This window comes from Ovis canadensis, chromosome 12 (genome assembly GCF_042477335.2).
Source record: "Ovis canadensis isolate MfBH-ARS-UI-01 breed Bighorn chromosome 12, ARS-UI_OviCan_v2, whole genome shotgun sequence".
Taxonomy (NCBI): Eukaryota; Metazoa; Chordata; class Mammalia; order Artiodactyla; family Bovidae; genus Ovis; species Ovis canadensis.
In genome coordinates this window covers 66621592-66641245 of record NC_091256.1, presented here as the reverse complement: position 1 = coordinate 66641245, position 19654 = coordinate 66621592, and the positions used below count along the sequence as shown (strand labels likewise).

General features: G+C 37.1%; 1 protein-coding gene across 6 annotated transcripts in view; it reads right to left on the bottom strand.

Moving 5' to 3' along the window:
* RABGAP1L (RAB GTPase activating protein 1 like) overlaps window positions 1–19654 on the bottom strand; it is a 726983-nt gene that overhangs the window by 315464 nt on the left and 391865 nt on the right. For all 6 annotated transcript variants that reach the window (XR_011247784.1, XM_069546100.1, XM_069546103.1 and 3 more), the window contains exon 14: window positions 2319–2432. Coding sequence is in view for 5 of the 6 variants with exons in the window: in XM_069546100.1 (XP_069402201.1) it covers window positions 2319–2432 (114 nt within the window). In the remaining variant the exon portion in view is untranslated. The remainder of the gene's footprint in view (window positions 1–2318; window positions 2433–19654) is intronic.

The following is a 19654-nucleotide window of genomic DNA, read 5'->3' as shown; positions in this document are numbered from 1 at the left end:
ATTTGTGATTATCACCACCATCACAGGTCTTCCTGCAAGAGGACTGGACTACTAAATATCAGCAGCTCAAGAGGAAAAGCAATTGTGTCAGTTACAAACAAAGTGGTCCACAAGGCAGGACCCCAACAAATTTTGGGTTTTCCAACATTTTCTCATATATTCATTTCTCCTCTCCTCCATTATCAAAGACAGTTGAAAAGTTATGTTTGGGTAATATATATTTTAGTACAATATTAAAAGCCTTAGGAACTTTTGTTTACTATCTTGAATTCTGAAATGTTTTTAGGATGAATTTTTTGGGGGGGTTTCCACATTTTCATGAAATTCAATGCAATTTAAGCTACTCAGCAATTATAATGTATCTTAGAGCAACATTTTCATAACATTTTCTACTCAGAAAGAGTTTAAAACTGTGTAATCATATTACAAAATACACACCGATAATCTAAAATGGCTACACAAGCTGTGGGAATGTTTAACAAATACTTTCTAGTGAATTCAAGGCTGGATTATTATCCGTAATACAAAAGGAAGGGGTCGCAACTACTTAAATGTACCAACTATTTAATTTTTATCTTTGTGTTTAGTAGTGTTTCAGTTGTTTCCCCTCTAAATCTTACATAAGGAGGCAAATACTGGTTTACTACAATGGAGAGAAACTGTGAGGTAAAGGCTGCAAGCACATTGAGCCATCTGTTTTAGATATGTGATACAAGTGTCTAGATTCCATCAGAGACAAATTGCAAGAAAAGTTACTGAATGGTTGAAAATATACTAAACTCTAGGAGAAAAACGCTGTTCCATATACCATAAACCAGATCTTTCTAAATAACTTAAGAGACTATATATATTTTGATATCTTCCTGATACAAGCCAGACACCAGCTTGTAAAATTTCAAAACCGGCAGAAAAAAATCTTAATAATTACATTTCCTTTTTACAAGCATATAATGAATAAGATACATTTTTTTCTGGTGTTTGATGGTTTGGGGCATTTTAAAGACTAGATGACATATCACCTTCCAGAAATCAGTACACTGTCAGACTTTAAGTTAGTAATATATTTCTAGCTCTAAATGATATAGTCATATAAAAATAGACTTCTGATCAGTGTGTACATTTATAATCCTTGAATATGGCTACATCAAAAGAAAAGAAATGGAAAAAAAAGACAAGATAGGAATAGGTAGAAGGCTAAAACACAAACATGCAAGAAGGATTTTAATCAAAGTGTAACATTTGCAGAACATCAATCGTACTTGATTAGCACATGTAAGCACTGCTTTTATAAGTGCCATTTTTTAAAAAGTAAATATAAAATGATATTGATATGTGAGTATATTTCTGACTATCTACTGACTAATCTCTGCTACTTAAGACTTAACTAAAGGCTAAATTTGATAATTCAGAAACGTGTAATCTGGCTTGAAAATTAGCCATGGTGTTTGTTGTTTTTCCATATTATTACAAGATTTTTGGGTAGCTCACTATTCATTAACCATCTTTACTGGAATGGCAGCTAAGGACAAATACTGAATATACACACCACACTTTGTAGGACATTTTAACTTTGAGGATAAAGGGCAAAACTTTTTTTAATGGAAATTTTGCAATTTTGAGTCTCTGGCCTCAATTAGCATGGACAATACAAGTTAATGATATACAATGATTTGAAAAGTTATTCTGCATTTCTAACAGAACTTTGAGAAATTAGTAATCTGATAACTATTCTCCACTAATAAACAAAGTCTTTTTTTTTTTTAATTTAAGCAAGGCTTATTTACTGAAAATCAGGAAACAGTTTTCTTCCATGTCTACTAATAATGAGAGAGAGGAAAGATTTCAAAATGGGACATTAAAAACTGCACAAAGATGTGACAGAACTCAGAGGATATCAACAATGCCAGAGAACCGCCAGTATTCCAAAACAGGAGCCAGGCTGTTTCCTTCTTTTGCCTGCTGTCAAAAACTGCAACAACTGCCACATTATCTTGTCAGGTAGACAGAGTCATCGAGAATCCTCTGAGCCTTCACTGCAGTAGCCTAAGAGGACCTTTCAGTTCCTTTCCTGTTAGCATCAAAGCCAAACTGAAGTCAGACTGTCCCCCCTCCCTCACAAGAAGGTACAGAGCACGCAGCCCAAAAGTCACCTTCAGGACTCAGTATGGAGGATCTGGTGGTGTTAGTATAAAGGACAAACAATGGCACAGGGCAAATAAGAAATGCAGACAGAAGGAAAATCTAAAAAACTTTAAGATGCATTCTTAGAATATAGCCCTGAAAAGTAAGTTAGAAAAAAATAAGGCAGAGGGCCCTACCTTGCAGATCTTGTAGAGAGATTCTTGGCCATCTCCTCCAGTATCTTTGAAGTAATCATGTGCAGGAAATGTACGATGAATATCTCGAGTAATAACACTCTCCTGGGCTGAGTCCTAAAATTAAAAGTAAAGTTGGTCATTAATTTAAGTTTTCTTAATTATGAAAAATAATATGTACATGTTAAAACATTTCAAACAGCACAAAAAATATTGGCCACTTCCTCCATTAAAAAAAGACAAAAAAACATGCCTTCCTTCCCAGATGCCTAGTCCCATTCACCAGAGATATTATAAATACCACCGACAGTTTCTTTTGTGTCTTTCCACCCATTTCTCTCTAGATGTGTGAATCCATGTTTATGTGAGGGGGAGAGGAGAGAGGGAAGTTGCATACACCCACAAATAGACATAAGCTCTCTGCTCTTTTCACTTAACAGGATAACTGATAGAATATTTTTTATTGCTACATGTAAATATATTTAATTCTCTTTAAGAGCAACTATGAAAAAGAATGAGATACATCTGGATATAGACATACCATAATTTATTTAACATTTTCTTATCACTGATATTTTATATTTTTTCTATTTATATCACAAATATTATCACTAGGAATATTTCCATACATACATGTTCAAGACAGATTCCTAGAGGTGGAACTGCTAGGATACTAGATATATGCCTTTCCATTTAAGGAACTTTCCCTTCAGAGTTGTTGTAACACACATAATCCAAACAATGATAGTGTCTGTGTTTCTCCACACCGGCCCCAAACCAGATATTATCTGACTTTTTAGAGAATCTGATATGTGAAAACTCAGACCACAGTCATTTAAAAAATACAAAATATTATCAGTCTTTCCTCCCAATAGGTAAATTACCCAACTCATTTGCTTCAGAAAATAAAAAGCCCCCAAACTAGCATCCTAAGATGACATACACTTTAAATATAAATCTAGAGGCTTTTCTTTTCCAGACAGATTTAGGATCTAAAAGTTCAAAACTGAGTATGTTCTAAGCTTTAAAAAAATGATTAATCATTCACTTGATTTTATTCTTCTCAATGTTTGTTTTATCTGTTTAAATGTCAAGAAAATAGAACGAGACTACTTCTAGCAACCCCAATAATGAAAATATTCTCCACAATTAAAGAAGCATCAATCATGACTAATGCAAATTAAAAGTGGTTTAATATCGTTTCCATATTTGAACAAATCCCCTCTTTCAGTTAAAATTTAGAAAGGAAAAAAAAATGTTTAATATATGAGTTACTTTAACAAATGCTATTTCTCTTTCTTTTCTAGCCGAAAAGTATATAAGGAGGAGTAGCTGATGAGCTCTAAAGTTAAGCCAGTGCCTTCTCTTGCTACCTTTTTCATTTCAGCTGCTATATCATGCTGGGTGGTAATTAGATCTTATATCATGTGGAGAAACAACTAAAACCGAAACGTTCCAAATCTGCCAGCAAACACCAAACATATTATAAATCAGTCCAGAGGAAATTCTGATGCCTTATAGGAATGGGATGCTAAAGACAAATAAAAATGAAACTTTCAAAAAATTACCATACCTTAAATAAAATAATACATAGGAAGTTTACATTTATCATGGCCAATGTAGTTTCTAATGGTACAGACTACTGGGGTTAAGACGGGGATATAGAACAAGGTAAATATAAAGGCAATGTATATGGAAATATATTACAAAAGGCATGATTTATCTGGTCTGATATGAGTCTAAGCAGGGGGATCTGGTGCTGGGCAGATGAGTTTTCACTGTCCAGATTTCCTCCTTCAGTGGGTTTTCTTTTCACTAAGTCTCCACTGACAAACTCTTTGAAAAAGACAGCCAATGAAAATGTTACTCCTCCCAAGTTGAACTATTTTAGGGGCAAACATGTGTCGACTGCTTCACAGGATAACTCATTTTTCACTTTCTGAGATGCTGTGGGAAAGAAGTCATTGGACTATATTCCCTAGAAACTGCCTACTTTGTTGGTATCATGCTATGTTTAAATGGTGCCAACAGTCTGATTCAGAGAAAGAGAAATTGATCAAAAATGTCTAGGATATAACTCTGCATAATATTGTTCAATTTTTTCTATGAATAGTTGAATCTTCCTTGTTTGTTTTAAAAAGTAAAGGGGCAAAATCAAATGAAAATATTGGGTTGGGCAGAAAGCTTGCTCGGAGTTTTCCATAAGATGTTATGGATAACCCATTAAAAATCATAGACTTTTCTGCACTTAATAAACTTTACCTTGCTATGATTACTTTTAAATGCCTTCTACATATGTGTTTCTAGAGTTTTCTTCCTACATATTGCTCTCAGTTGGCTAAGGGAACAATTTCTGCAACTTTACTTTATAAACTAAATAAGCTATTTTTAGTTACATTATTCATTGATGCCTTTCATGTAAGTGAAGGTTAAGAAGTACACTGAAGTGAAGTGAAAGTCACTCAGTCATGTCCAACTCTTTGCAACCTCATGGACTATAAAGTCCATGGAATTCTCAAGGCCGGAATACCTTTCCCTTCTCCAGAGGATCTTCCCAACCCAGGTCTCCCACATTGCAGGTGGATTCTGTACCAGCTGAGCTACAAGGGAAGCCCAAGAATACTGGAGTGGGTAGCCTATCCCTTCTCCAGAGAATCTTCCCAACCCAGGAATCGAACTGGGGTCTCCTGCACTGCAGGCGGATTCTTTACCAACTAAGCTATCAGGGAAGCCCCAAGAAGTACACTAGACTCTTACAAACAGACTATTATGAATGAAATTGCTAGAGAAAATAATAGTGTTTTCAAAGCAAAAGCTGAAGTTAACCATCTTCCAATTACCCATACTGTTAAGAATAGGAATGGTATATATTCGGGAACCTACATCTAATCCCCCGAATTTATCCACTCAATCATTAAAGTATTTGAGTCAGGGAATCACTAAAACTACATTGCAAAAGGAAGACAACATGATTTTTCTCTTCAATATTCATCTCTTTTTTAAACTTATTCCAATTAATGAAATAAATAAAATGAACAGAGGACAAAAAAGAAGCCAAGTAACTGCCAAAAACATTTTATAAGCACAACCAAAATTAATATGAGGTCATTTTCTTGGAAAGGCCCCATAAACAGTCTCAAGTCCTTACAATTATTCTTAGAATGACAAGAGGGAAGAATTTACTTCCTGACAGGTGGCGAATTCACCAGTATCTAGAGACTCACAACTTTACCCACAATTTACTTCCCCATGGATGTATGTCCCATTCCGATCTTCAGTCCAATATGGTGGCTTAGTGGCTCTGGGGCCAGTCAAACTCATTGGTTCTATTTCCGGCTACTTCACGTAACAACTATAGAAGCTCAGACAAATTATTTAATCTCACTAAACTCAATTTCCTCATCTTTAAACTGGGATGGTCATACCAAATTCATGTTGTTTAGAATAAGATAATGTGTGTAAAGTGCTTAGTACACTGCCTATTATCAAGTGAACACATTAATCTGTGTAATTGCTAAGTTGTGTCTGACTCTTTGTGACCCCATGGACTGTAGCCTGCCAAGCTCCCTGGTTCATGGGATTCTCCAGGCAAGAATACTGGAGTGGATTGCCATTTCCTCCTCCAAGGGATCATCCTGACCCAGGGATCAAACCCACTATCTCCTACACTGGCAGGCAGGTTTTTTATCAGTCAGCCACCAGTGAAGTCCCTAAATCTGAGAATACTCATTAAAGAAATAAATAAAAATAATAATTATTATTCCTTCTTCTCATTAAGGATCATGTTCAGCTGTTTAAAATTGTGGTGAATTTATTTTTAGACACCCTTGAAAAGGAAAGATATAAGCATCTGAATGCAGAGTTCCAAAGAATAGCAAGAAGAGATAAGAAAGCCTTCTTCAGTGATCAATGCAAAGAAATAGAGGGAAAGAACAGAATGGGAAAGACTAGAGATCTCTTCAAGAAAATTAGAGATATCAAGGGAACATTTCATGCAAAGATGGGCTTGATAAAAGACAGAAATGGTATGGACCTAACAGAAACATAAGATATTAAGATGAGATGGCAAGAAAACACGGAAGAACTGTTCAAAAAGGATCTTTACGACCTGGATAATCACGATGGTGTGATCTGATCACTCACTTAGAGCCAGACATTCTGGAATGTGAAGTCAAGTGGGCCTTAGAAAGCATCACTACGAACAAAGCTAGTGGAGGTGATGGAATTCCAGTTGAGCTATTTCAAATCCTGACAGATGATGCTGTGAAAGTGCTGCACTCAATATGCCAGTGAATTTGGAAAACTCAGCAGTGGCCACAGGACAGGAAAAGGTCAGTTTGCATTCCAGTCCCAAAGAAAGGCAATGCCAAAAAATAATCAAACTATCACAAAATTGCACTCATCTCACATGCTAGTAAAGTAATGCTCAAAATTCTCCAAGCCAGGCTTCAACAATACGTGAACCATGAACTTCCTGATGTTCAAGCTGGTTTTAGAAAAGGCAGAGGAACCAGAGATCAAATTGCCAACATCCACTGGATCATCGAAAAAGGAAGAGAGTTCCAGAAAAACATCTATTTCTGCTTTATTGACTATGCCAAAGCCTTTGACCACGTGGATCACAATAAACTGTGGAAAATCCTGAAAGAGATGGGAATACCAGACCACCTAACCTGCCTCTTGAGAAATTTGTATGCAGGTCAGGAAGCAACAATTAGAACTGGACATGGAACAACAGACTGGTTCCAAATAGGAAAAGGAGTACATCAAGGCTGTATATTGTCACCCTGCTTATTTAACTTATATGCAGAGTACATCATGAGAAATGCTGGACTGGAAGAAGCACAAGCTGGAATCAAGATTGCTGGGAAAAATATCAATAACCTCAGATATGCAGATGACACCACCCTTATGGCAGAAAGTGAAGAAGAACTAAACAGCCTCTTGAGGAAAGTGAAAGAGGAGAGTGAAAAAGTTGGCTTAAAGCTCAACATTCAGAAAACGAAGATCATGGCATCTGGTCCCATCACTCCATGGGAATTAGATGGGGAAACAGTGGAAACAGTGTCAGACTTTATTTTGGGGGGCTCCAAAATCACTGCAGATGGTGACTGCAGCCGTGAAATTAAAAGACACTTACTCCTTGGAAGAAAAGTTATGAGAAACCTAGATAACATATTCAAAAGCAGAGACATTACTTTGCCGACTAAGGTCTGTCTAGTCACGGCTATGGTAGTCATGTATGGATGTGAGAGTTGGACTGTGAAGAAGGCTGAGCGCTGAAGAATTGATGCTTTTGAACTGTGGTGTTGGAGAAGACTCTTGAGAGTCGCTTGGACTACAAGGAGATCCAACTAGTCCATTCTGAAGGAGATCAACCCTGGGATTTCTTCGGAAGAAATGATGCTAAAGCTGAAATTCCAGTACTTTGGCCACCTCATGCGAAGAGTTGACTCACTGGAGAAGACTCTGATGCTGGGAGGGATTGGGGGCAGGAGGAGAAGGGGACATCAGAGGATGAGATGGCTGGATGGCATCACTGACTCGATGGACGTGACTCTGAGTGAACTCTGGGAGTTGGTGATGGACCGGGAGGCCTGGTGTGCTGTGGTTCATGGGGTCTCAAAGAGTCGGACACGACTGAGCGACTGAACTGAACTGAACTTCTGTATTTGCACACTTTAAATAATGAAATAAATCACTGTTTTTCTTCAGATATCATAAACATTGTGATTATGAAAACAATTTCCTTTGAGCTTTCAGCGTGATGATGCACTAATGCATATACACCCTCTTCTAAATTTTCTATCAGGCATCTTATGTATATTATGTCTGATATTATCCTGGTTTCTATTAGTCCATGATGAAAAGCAAAACTGAACAATTATTTAGATAAAGTGATGTTTAACCCAATATGCAATGCTGGGGCCACTAACGCCAGTGTGAACACTCTGGCTCCAGCTTTGCATATATTCATGCAAGAAAAAAATATACCCTGAAAGAAGATTGGTAAACACAGAGTACAGCAGAAGCTAAATTTGCCAGAACAGTTACCGTTTTCATTCTTTACTTCAGAATTCAGCATCTGAGGATCAGCGAGAGGTTGAAGTCATGGTTAGGGACAGAACAAATGCCACTGTTTCTAATACAAGTCTCCCTGCTGGACCGTCACCATCATGAAAATCATTGGTAGGCAAAGTCCTTGAGATCATCTTCTATCCTGCCTAGGGAGGCATCAGCTTGGGCCACACATACAAGCAGACTCAAAGCATAAACAGTAGTGAGAGGTTTGAAAGAAAGTCTTTTCTTTCTTCCTTGAACCACACTCCTCTGATACTATCACCACACAGAAATGAAATTTCTATTGAGTTTATCCTTTAAGGATTTTCTTTCATTTCAAATTGCTAAGTCATAAAACAAAACTTATCTTTAACAATATATCGATCTCTAGTGTGATAAATCCATGGCCTGACAAAGGATATATAATTCAGTTTGTTGAAGATTAGTTTAAAACCATTGCTAAGAGGTATGATAAGTATCTCAATTAACTCTTGATCATCTTAAGTGGAGACAATTTACAGCCAGTTATCAAGAGGATTATCAAAGTTTTCTTCCAGTATATTGTATATATTCTGACATCTTTCTAATCCTCTTAATTCTTCTTTGAAGACAATCATCACTTACTTGCTTGTTGTGAGAAAGAAATGAATACAGCATTGAAGTGTCAACAAGTATCAGGAAGACGGGTTTGGATGACCATACCTTATTATTTTTTATGGAACAATTTCTAGGCTGTCAACAACTGGAAAGGTATTCTAGTGAGGATGAGTGTTGTCACATGTGACTGTAGCACCAGATGAAGTGAAAAAGTCAATGTCCTGATAAACAAACACCTTTGGCTGTACTCTGATTTGCTACATTTTTACAACTCTCGCTGCACCTTTTCTTATGAATCTCTATTGTCAAATCCCAACTAGAAGTGAATTTTCACTTTTCATTTCAACTTTTAAGTACCATGTCAACTTGTATTATTAGAGACACCAATGCAGACCAAGCGTAGCCACAAGCAGTCAGCAGATAAATGATTCAGAGCCTAAGGAAAAAAAATTGACCTTAAAACATGCCTTCTATTCTTACTCCACAGGGATCCTCCTTTAGCTCTATGCTGGAGCTAGATCTGTGGAGAAACATCACAAACGAGTCAGCTTACATGTCCCTGAAAGCAGACGGGTTTGCAGTGGTGGCTCTGCTTTATTTGCCTTGATGTTTGCCAAAATTCCAAAGAAGCAGAGATGAAAGGAGAAAACATAAAAAGTTCATTCTAGTTTCAAACATGCTACTAAAATCATGAGCTAGAAACAGTAACACAAAAAGGCTGGATCACTGTCAGCCTTCATTTCTTGAATACGGGCGAGGGGAGTCTCAGCATTAGCAGGGTAATATGGAAGCAAAGCAATAAATGACAACTTAACCATATTGTTAGCAAGCTGCTTCCTGGGCACTGCACAAACATGCTGCCAGATGTCTCAGAATCAAAGCCTGACACAAAGGTCAAAAATATAAGCCATATTCTGGCTTCAACTAGAAGGAAATCTCTTAGGGGAAGTAGCAACGGTGAGAACAAACAGCAGCGGAAGTGAGGGGAGAGGAAGTACTGTCTTCACAAGACCAGTCAATATCCATAATGAATACCTTAATCTTGAAGGGACTTCGGGGAATGCAGCAGGAATTATGAGATTAGAATAAAGCATTTCTTTGGGACTAGAAGACTAAGAAGCACTGTAGCCTATGAGAACAGCCTGGATTTCCCTGAAATCCTAGGGAATCCAGGTCAGGTACCTCGCCATGATGAGTATCTGGGGTTACTTTTAGACTCCAAATGCATCTCTGGCCATATTTGGATATGCCCTCATTCCCAGGACCGCTGACCACTCATTGTCTCAAAATAAAGGTTCAACTGGTGTACTTGACAGTCTTGGAAACTTGTATCAATGGGCAACGATAAATTCTGCAACTCTTGTTAACATGAAGCACAATAACTGAACTCTGTTAGTTCAGATTGGAAAATACATTAGTATTTTCCAAAGTTAGATTATTTCTAACTTTGCATTATTTTTTAAATCATTAATTATAAAATTTATCAAAACAGTCCTTTAAACTCTTTTAAGATAAATAAAAATTTTAAGGGCTATATATTTACTAACCATTGTGTAAGAGTAACTTTCATTACATAAAAAAACAAGTATATAATATTGTTTAGTGAAAAGTACTATAAAAATAAAACAAGATATAGTGAGGAATGGGATGGTATTTCAGGTAGAGTGGTTTTGCTTCTCTGAGTAAGAATTCAAATATTTAAAGAAAAAGCTTTGTAGGAAAGGCCCTGAGGTAGAGCAGGATGCCAATATTTTTCTGAACATTCTCCAGCATTTTGCTGACCTTTATGTTTGCAGATGTCTTCAATGAATTCTTAAACATAACTCTGATACTCTCCTGGATTAACCTGGCTACCTCAGAAATTTGTTAGGATAAATGAGATTACTGTTATAAGATGTTTCAGTTAATAAATTTGAATACGTGTTCCTAGTTACATGTGTCTATATGAAAGCTTACCATTCAAATATTTATTTAACATCATGGGTGAGACATTGTATTAGGATCTACAGGATCAAAAAGGTATAAGACATAGTCCATAATGTCCCTAAATTGCTACAGGTTAATACTTACTTGTAAAGACAAAATGGAAGGAAACAGATTCTAACAGCCAAGTAAATGATATGAGTAATGTTGGCTACAGGAATTCAGTAAAGAAAGTGATTATATAAGGGATAAAATGGTGAAAAATCGCCTTCTATAGGAGATGGAGACTAGGCTGAACATTGTGGACAAGATAGTCTCAACAAAGCTGAATGATCTCAAGAGAACACACTGACAAGTGTGGTGTGAGTAGAGGCTGCAAAGCAGGAAGGCACTTGGCATGCCCAGGAAATATGATTCTGACTAGAGAAGGAAATTTATAAAAGGGCAAGTTGAGTGGGATCTAAACTATGGAAAGTTAATCTTGAATGAAGATGTTTTAACTTAATCTTGCAAACAACAAGGAGTTATTTCATCTGCTATGGTATCTGTAGTCAGTTTTGTGAACTCTGAAACTTTATTTCAGCTGAGCCTCATCTGCAGAACTGCTGTGTAGTGAAGATTAACCTTACCCAAAAAAAAAGGACTGGCTTTTGCCATTGGACTCTAGGAGGTGATCTCTAGGCCCCTGTGATATCAAGTCTAATAAGAATTCTTTGTTTGCACGTGGGCATGACCACCTAATAACCTAGCAATGTGACTCATCATGGGGTTTTTGAAGCACAGAGTATTAGTTCTATCTATGGAGAGGCTGGAGGCTAAAGTCAGTCATATAAACATTACATGAACAAGCCCCTATAACAACTCTGGACAAGATTCAAGTGAGCTTTACTAACTGGCAATACTCCCAGCACATGTTCACATACTGATGTCAGGAAACTACATGGTCCATGACTCCATGGGGAAAGGACAAAGGAAGCACCATGCTTGGCACTTCTCGTGGAGTCTGCCCAACATCCTTCATCCCTTGGCAAGCTTTAATCTGTATCCTGTAGCTGTAATATGATGTCACCCAGAGGAGCCGGGCAGGCTGCAGTCCACAGGGTTGCAAGGATTCAGACACGACTGAGAGACTAAGCACACACACACATTAGTATTACAGCTTTCATGGAGTTTTGCGATTGTTTCTAGTGAATTACTGAACCTGAGGGTGACTTTGGTTAACACCTTGACACAATTAGTGTTAGAAGCAAGGGCAGTCTTGGGTGGATTATGTTCCCTCTCTTAACTTTGAAACTGGTTAAATTCTGACAAGTAGGCCATCAACAAATAAAAGTTTTCATTGTCGTATTCTCACCAATAAATTTCCTCTATTCAAAGATATGAATCATTGCCTTTCTTTTAGTCTTTGACAACATATTATTCACAATAAAATAGTCTTCCAATACCATGTCAATTCTGATGACTTTTTAAAAACTCACCTTTAATGTAGAACCTCAAATGTTAAAAATGTTGGTCTACCATTGACCATTTGGCCATCTGTTCATTGAGTTTCTCAAAAACCTCTATGTAATCAGTAAAGCCCATTAAATTAAAAATGGGTCACACAACTATGGATATGATCCTATAACTTGTAAAGGATCATCTGGAACTTCACAGGAGAGTTGAGTATAAGTAAACAGTAACTACATGCTAAGCTGCTTCAGTCATGTTTGATTCTTTGCAACCCCATGGACTGTAGCCTGACAGGCTCCTCTGTCCATGGGGATTCTCCAGGCAAGAATAATGGAGTGAATAGGCATTCCCTTCACCATGGGATATTCCTGGCCCAGGGATCAAACCTGAGTTTTTTTAAGTCTCCTGCATTGGCAGGTGGATTCTTTATCACTACCACCACCTGGGAAGCCCAAACTATAATAACAACCATAAGTAAATGTGAATAATATGCATATTTTTAAAATCCTTTATGATCAATAAAGTTACTCTATACTGGAGTATGGGTTTTGAAAAAGTCCATTTTTGTATCAAATCAGGTTACATAATTGCCATTTTATTCCTTTTTGTAACAATACATGTTTCCATTAACATAAGATTTTACTCAAGCAGGACTAGAAGATGCACTGATTACAATAAAAATAAAATAGGAAGGGGCAAGAACAGAACAATTTGTTCCTGAGAGACTATAAAACTTCTAGTTCTCAATAACAAAGGTCACTTCAATAATTAAATATTCTAATTCAATCTAGAAAGTGTACAATAAGGTTTTTTTTTTGTTTTACATATTCTGGTTAATATAGCAACTTTCTTTTCTGATATTCTATTCATAATTCTCTATTCAAGAGGGTCAATTTTTGTTTCTCCAACAGATTTCTCTGTAAGTAGTACAATCCTTTTTGCAACATGGTACATTTGAAATCTGATTAATCCTTTTTGGAATAATGCCAAATAATGAGTAGAAACTAAAGACTTATTCGGCACTGCTTCCCTCTATATGGACTCAGAGATAAGCATTACTATTCTAAGACTTGGAAGGTCTAGGTAAATATATCCCAGCTCCTTGACACAGTATATTGCTTTTTTAGTTTCCTTGCTGACTCCTCCTCTGCCCACTCCTTATCTGACGGTGTCACATCCTTAGCACTGTTCTGTGCTCACTCTCCACGCTCTCCCTGGGAAACCACATCCATCTATGTAACTTCAACTACCATCTGTCTTCTCTCTCCTGGATCTTTACTAAAGTAGAGGCCAAACCATACTGGTTATCAGAATCATCTGATAATTTATTTCTGGAGCTAAATACCCAGATTTCACCTAGATATAATCTACCAATATCTCTAAGCATTTCCAGGCAATCTGTATTTTTAACAAAGATCTACCTGTCCTTGAGCTAAAGTCCACTAATTGTTATTTGGGAACTACTGGTCTAACAGACTTACCAATCCATATCCAAAACAATCCAAAAACTCAATTCAGAATTTCCTATATTCTGATTCTCAGTGGAATCAATTCCCATGCCTAAGCTGACATGGAAAAAGTTATTCTAGAAGTCTCCCCTCTTTTTCTCCCTAAATCAATTTGTCCTCCGGTCTTCCACTGTGCTTTTCTAATTAATTGGTACCCATGTCTGAATATCCCCATTTGAGTGCCACCTCCAGGTAGACAATCAGGTCTTACTTGTCTTTGTTTCCCTGGTGGCCTGAGACTTTAGTAGGTGCTTCATAAATGGGTGCTGAATGAATCGGAATAAGGGAAGCAGGCATGGGAAGCATATACATACATATATATATATATATATATATATATATATATATATGCTTTATGATGAAGAGACTCAAGTTATATAATTTTAAATCTGAGTTTTCAATTCTCTTCTAACCTCATTTAGTCAAGAGCAGTGACAAAAGGAAATAATTTGCACCAAACCAAAGATAAGGAGTCATAGACTTCCAAACCAAAATTTCACAGCAAAATGCATACCAAAATGTTCTTGCTTCTACTATCAAAGGAGACACATGAGAATAATTACAGATATTATATAAACTACAAAAAATCAGAATGGATCTATCTTAAAATAGAAGTTAGAAATTCTATCACTATTGCAATTGCCAAAAATCATCATTATGAAGAGCTATCTGGAGTTTACTCACTGAGTTTTACCTCATTTTATATGAAAATTCATAAAAGATTAAAGACACATTCAAGTGCTGCATTTTTTAAATTATTAGTCTTTTTACTTTAAAAGTGAGAGGAAATGAATTACATAATTAATGTGTTAAAAACCCTGTTAGAAGAAGCAAATTACATTAAGTATGATGTTTTAGAAATCTGAAGTATCCTTTATAGTTTACATGTTAACTCTTTCTCAATAAAATAGCTTGAAGTATTAGACTGAGATCAATATTAGACAACAATCAGGAAATTGTTTCCTATTCATTGTAACTCTGGATTATAGTATTTAATAGGTTCAGTTTCTTTATTAGTCTTAATTCAATCAAAGGAAGACACAGATCCTCTCTTCTTCGATTTTAGGATCGTTTAGAAAGACTAACACCTTCTATTTCATAAGAATATGATACTCACAAAATGAGAATTTTTTCTATCTTTTGAGCAGCTAGTTATTTAAGTTCTATAACACTAGCACGAAAAAGCAGAGAGAGAAACAGTGAGAAAGAAAGAGTGCATTGGTTGTCCTCTTTCACTGGCTGTCATCTTCTGAAACATCACCATCTCCTCTGCTTTAATCAACATATGTTTGTTTCTGATTTAAATGCTATACTGCCCACATATTTTTATGTTATTTGTTCCTAATAGACCCAAGTTGCTAAGACAGGATTTTTAAAGTCTGAATTTCTGAGAGAGATAAATACTGTATACCAATGCATATATATGGAATCTAGAAAGATAGTACTGATGAAATTTTCTGCAGGGCAGCAATCGAGACACATATATAGAGAACAGACTTATGGACTCAGGGGGTGGGGGAGAAAGGAGAGGGTGAGATGGATGGAGAGAGTAACCTGGAAACTTACATTATCATATGTAAAATAGATAGTAAAGGGGACTTTGCTGTATGACTCAGGGAACTCAAGGTGGGGCTCTGTGACAATCTAGAGGGCTAATGGGAAGGGAGATGGGAGGTATGTTTAAGAGGAAGGGGACATACATTACATATGGCTGATTCATGTTGATGTTTGGCAAAAACCAACAAAATTCTGTAACGCAATTATCCTTCAACTGAAAAATAAATAAACTAAAAAAATGAAGTCAGAATTTCTAATGAAGGGAAAGAAAGTGAAACTTCTATAAACATTAAGAAATTGTAAAAGTAACTCCATTTATTTCTCATTTATTAAATGGACATTTGTGGAAGTTATTTCAACTTAACTCAGCGCTATGGGAGCTGCAAGGTTTCTTCCCAGGTGTTTGTCCAGCGCTGCTTTTTTATTTAGGCTTAGTTCTGGCGCAGTGGTAAACAATCTGCCTGTCAATGCAGGAGGCTCAGAGACCCAGGTTTGATCCCTGAGTCCAGAAAATCCCCTGGAGGAGGAAACTCACTACAGCTAAACAACTCACAGCAACTCACTCCAGTATTTATGCCTAGAAAATCCCACGGAAAAAGAAGCCTGGTGGGCTACAGTCCATGGGGTTGCAAACAGGTGGACATGACTGAGCAACTGAGCAGAACAACAAAACTACAAATAAAAGATCTTTCATTTTCCAGAGCTTTAAGTGTTTGTAAGTTATATACACATAATGGTTCCTATCTTGCAGGGTACTTAGGTACAATTTGTAACTAGTTCACAATATGAAAATAATATTATTCCTCAGAGAAACCAAGCATTACTTAGGTCAGGCAGAACATGTTTTTTTTCTGGACCATCACCATAGTTAAGGATATTATCGCTTTAAGCTCAGGCTCTTTCCATGGCCTCTAAATCATTCACAGATTTTCTCTCTTTCAATCAGGCTGTGCAATACTTATTTGCCTAAAGCATTGCACTGTTGTTTTCTTGTCATTGTTTTTCCATAGTATCACAAATGTTTTACTATTTATTTTTTGGTAATACATAGCTTTTTTTTTTTTAAATTGAAGTTCAGCTGATTTGCAATATTGTATTAGTTTCAGACATAGAACAAAATGATTCATATTGGATGTAGTCCCCTGTGCTATACAGTAGGTCTTTATTGCTTATCCATTTTATATGCTATAGTGATAAAGCACTGTTTTACTCCTAGGTACCATTCAAACCCCAGAGAAGGCAATGGCAACCCACTCCAGTACTCTTGCTTGGAAAATCTCATGGACGGAGGAGCCTAGTAGGCTGCAGTCCATGGGGTTGCTAGGAGTCGGACATGACTGAGCGGCTTCACTTTCATTTTTCACTTTCCTGCGTTGGAGAAGGAAATGGCAACCCACTCCAGTATTCTTGCCTGGAGAATCCCAGGGACAGGGGAGCCTGGTGGGCTGCCATCTATGGGGTCACACAGAGTTGGACACAACTGAAGTGACTTAGCAGTAGCAGCAGCAGCAGCATTCAAATCCATCTACAGTATGGTCCCACCTGCTATCCTCTAATAGAAACAAATCCTTATTCTATTCCATCTGAACCATATCTCATGTCCCAAAGTTTCACTGTTCTTTCAAGTTTTAATGCCTTTGTGCACTTTCCATTCTCTTGGATGACCCTACTTCCCACATTTTCCCCTTCTGAAATCCCATCCATTTATAAAGGATCATATCAGACTTTTTCCCTGGTACGTTCCTGATGATCCAAAATTAAAATAATACCCTCTTCCCTTATGCTCTGATAATACCAACTTCTATAGACTTAACTAAAACTTACTATATATCGCCTTGGGGTAAGACAGCTTGGTCACTAAAGATGGTGCCTTATAGTAACCCATACAGTACCCTATGCAGTAGGGGCTAAACAAAAATACCTGTGTAATAAATGATTCTATGACACAAGAAAATGGTCAACCAAAGCAGACGGGCAGAGAATAAAGAAAGAGCTTGTATTTCTACTTAAGTAAAGGGTGTGTCATGTCCCATACTGAGCCACAAATGAAAACTAGACTGGGGTAAATTTTCTGTGCTTGGTCACTCATATCTGCCCTGTGAAATGCCTTGAGCTCCTTGGGAACAAGAATGATAAAAAAAAAAAAAAAACCACCATAAGGAGGATGTTATCTATCATCACCAAATCCATGGCTAACATTTTTACCAACAAGAAATAGATAGTCTCATTCAAAACCCTACTTTTTCAGGGGCTACTTGGAGGTAACTCTGGAGTAAGTCATCACATTTTAGTTCATAATGCTAACTTCCTGATACACAGAAGAGAATCAAAGAAGTCTATACACAGATTTATCATGATCATCAGAAAGCACACATTTTACTTAAATCTATCTTCAACCTAGCAGAGGCTGAAATGCTTTATGAAGATAGTGTTTCCTGCAACTGCCTAAGGAGCCACTGAGCTGGCATTTCATGCTATGGCTGTAATAACGTGTTCAAGATCACAATGGTAAATAACACAGCCCTGAAACATGATGGGGATAGTAGGACCAAGACATTGTCACAAACATAGCAAATCTAAGAGCCACAGAGAGGGAAAGGATTTTGATTCTTCAAACAACAAAGATATAGCACTCTGACCCCGGGTATCAGTCAAGAGGACACCTCTGCATTTGCTACTGGAGGAATATCTACAACTTCTAAATGTAAGGAAAGAGATGGAGATGGGATGAGGTAAATGAGGCAAAAAAAAAAGTCTGGCTTTAACCTTGAAAGCAGATATCACAATACCACTATGTGATTACCCCTGGAGAGATCAAGGCCATGTGGGCAAAGGGGAGGAGCAGCAGAGAATGATACTGGAGGGAAGGAGGGCTCAACAATACTTCATGAGCAGAACTCCTGACTTGTTAGCTTTTTTATTGTATTTTACTGAATGATTAAATAGGGCAACTAGTATAAAAATCAGTGTCATATAAAAAATATATTTAATCCAATGTGCTCAACTATAATGTGAGCTTTCATTGTTTTAAAATTTCATAATTCAAGAAGGGTTAGAAACTACTGTGTTCTGCCCCAGCTTTTGGGTTCCCACATACAATACAGGATGCCTAGTTCAACTGCTTGTGATTTCATATTGCATAGGACTGACTTACTTGTTACTTGAAAACATCATTTTTATATCTGAAATTAATATTTAACTGGGCATCCTATATTTATATTTTTGCTAAATCTGGCAGTCTTATCCAGATGACTATTATCACAGTACTGGGAAGATCAGTTTATGAGTATTGCTCTCATATTATTCTGTTTAAGTTGCTTTTAAATACTTGCTTGAGTGAAAGTGAAAGTCGCTCAGTTGTGTCCAACTCTTTGTGACCCCATGGACTGTGTCCATGGAATTCTTCAGGCCAGAATACTGAAGTGGGTAGCCTTTCCCTTCTCCAGGGGCTCTTCCCAACCCAGGGATCAAACCCAGGTCTCCCACATTGCAGGTGGATTCTTTATCAGCTGAGCCACAAGGGAAGTCCAAGAATACTGGAGAGGGTAGCCTACACCTCCTCCAGCGGATCCTCCCGACCCAGGAAGGTACCATATTTGATAGAAACAAGTCACATATGACTTCTCAAAAAAGCTGTATTAAATTTACTTAAAAATTGAGAAAAGATTAGTTAAAAGTCAGAGATATTGATATGAACAGAATTAGAAAGATCTGTTCAAAACTATAAAAGACTGAGAGGAAAATGAGGACATCTAGATAACAACGGACAGACACCATTATTAGTGTGAATACCAAGCCTGTGAGGGACAGAAAAACTGAATTGATGACCTGGAAAATAAGATCAAATTAAGATATAGCAGATTGATCTGAGGTCCCTGCAGACATGAAGGCAGGGAACAGATAAAGATTCTTCTCAGTGACTAGAAGACAAAGACGCTCAGAATGTTTACTTAGTCAACATTGTTTCTCCTCTGTTCAAATGCCAAATAAAACTTGATCAATGAACATCTGAAAAACTTGTCTGGTCTAAGAAGAAAACGGCTTCAAAATTAGCAGAATGGCATAAGCCTGCACCTGAGTTTTTAGTACTCTACTCTGCCTTATCAAAGGACAATATATCGCCCCTGATATTTACATACCAAATATTGATATGATGAAGTATCAGAACAACTTGAAAGGCTTGGTGGGAATGGTGGCCTGGGGACAAGCAGCCTTTACATAGAATTCCAATTCAGGAAATAT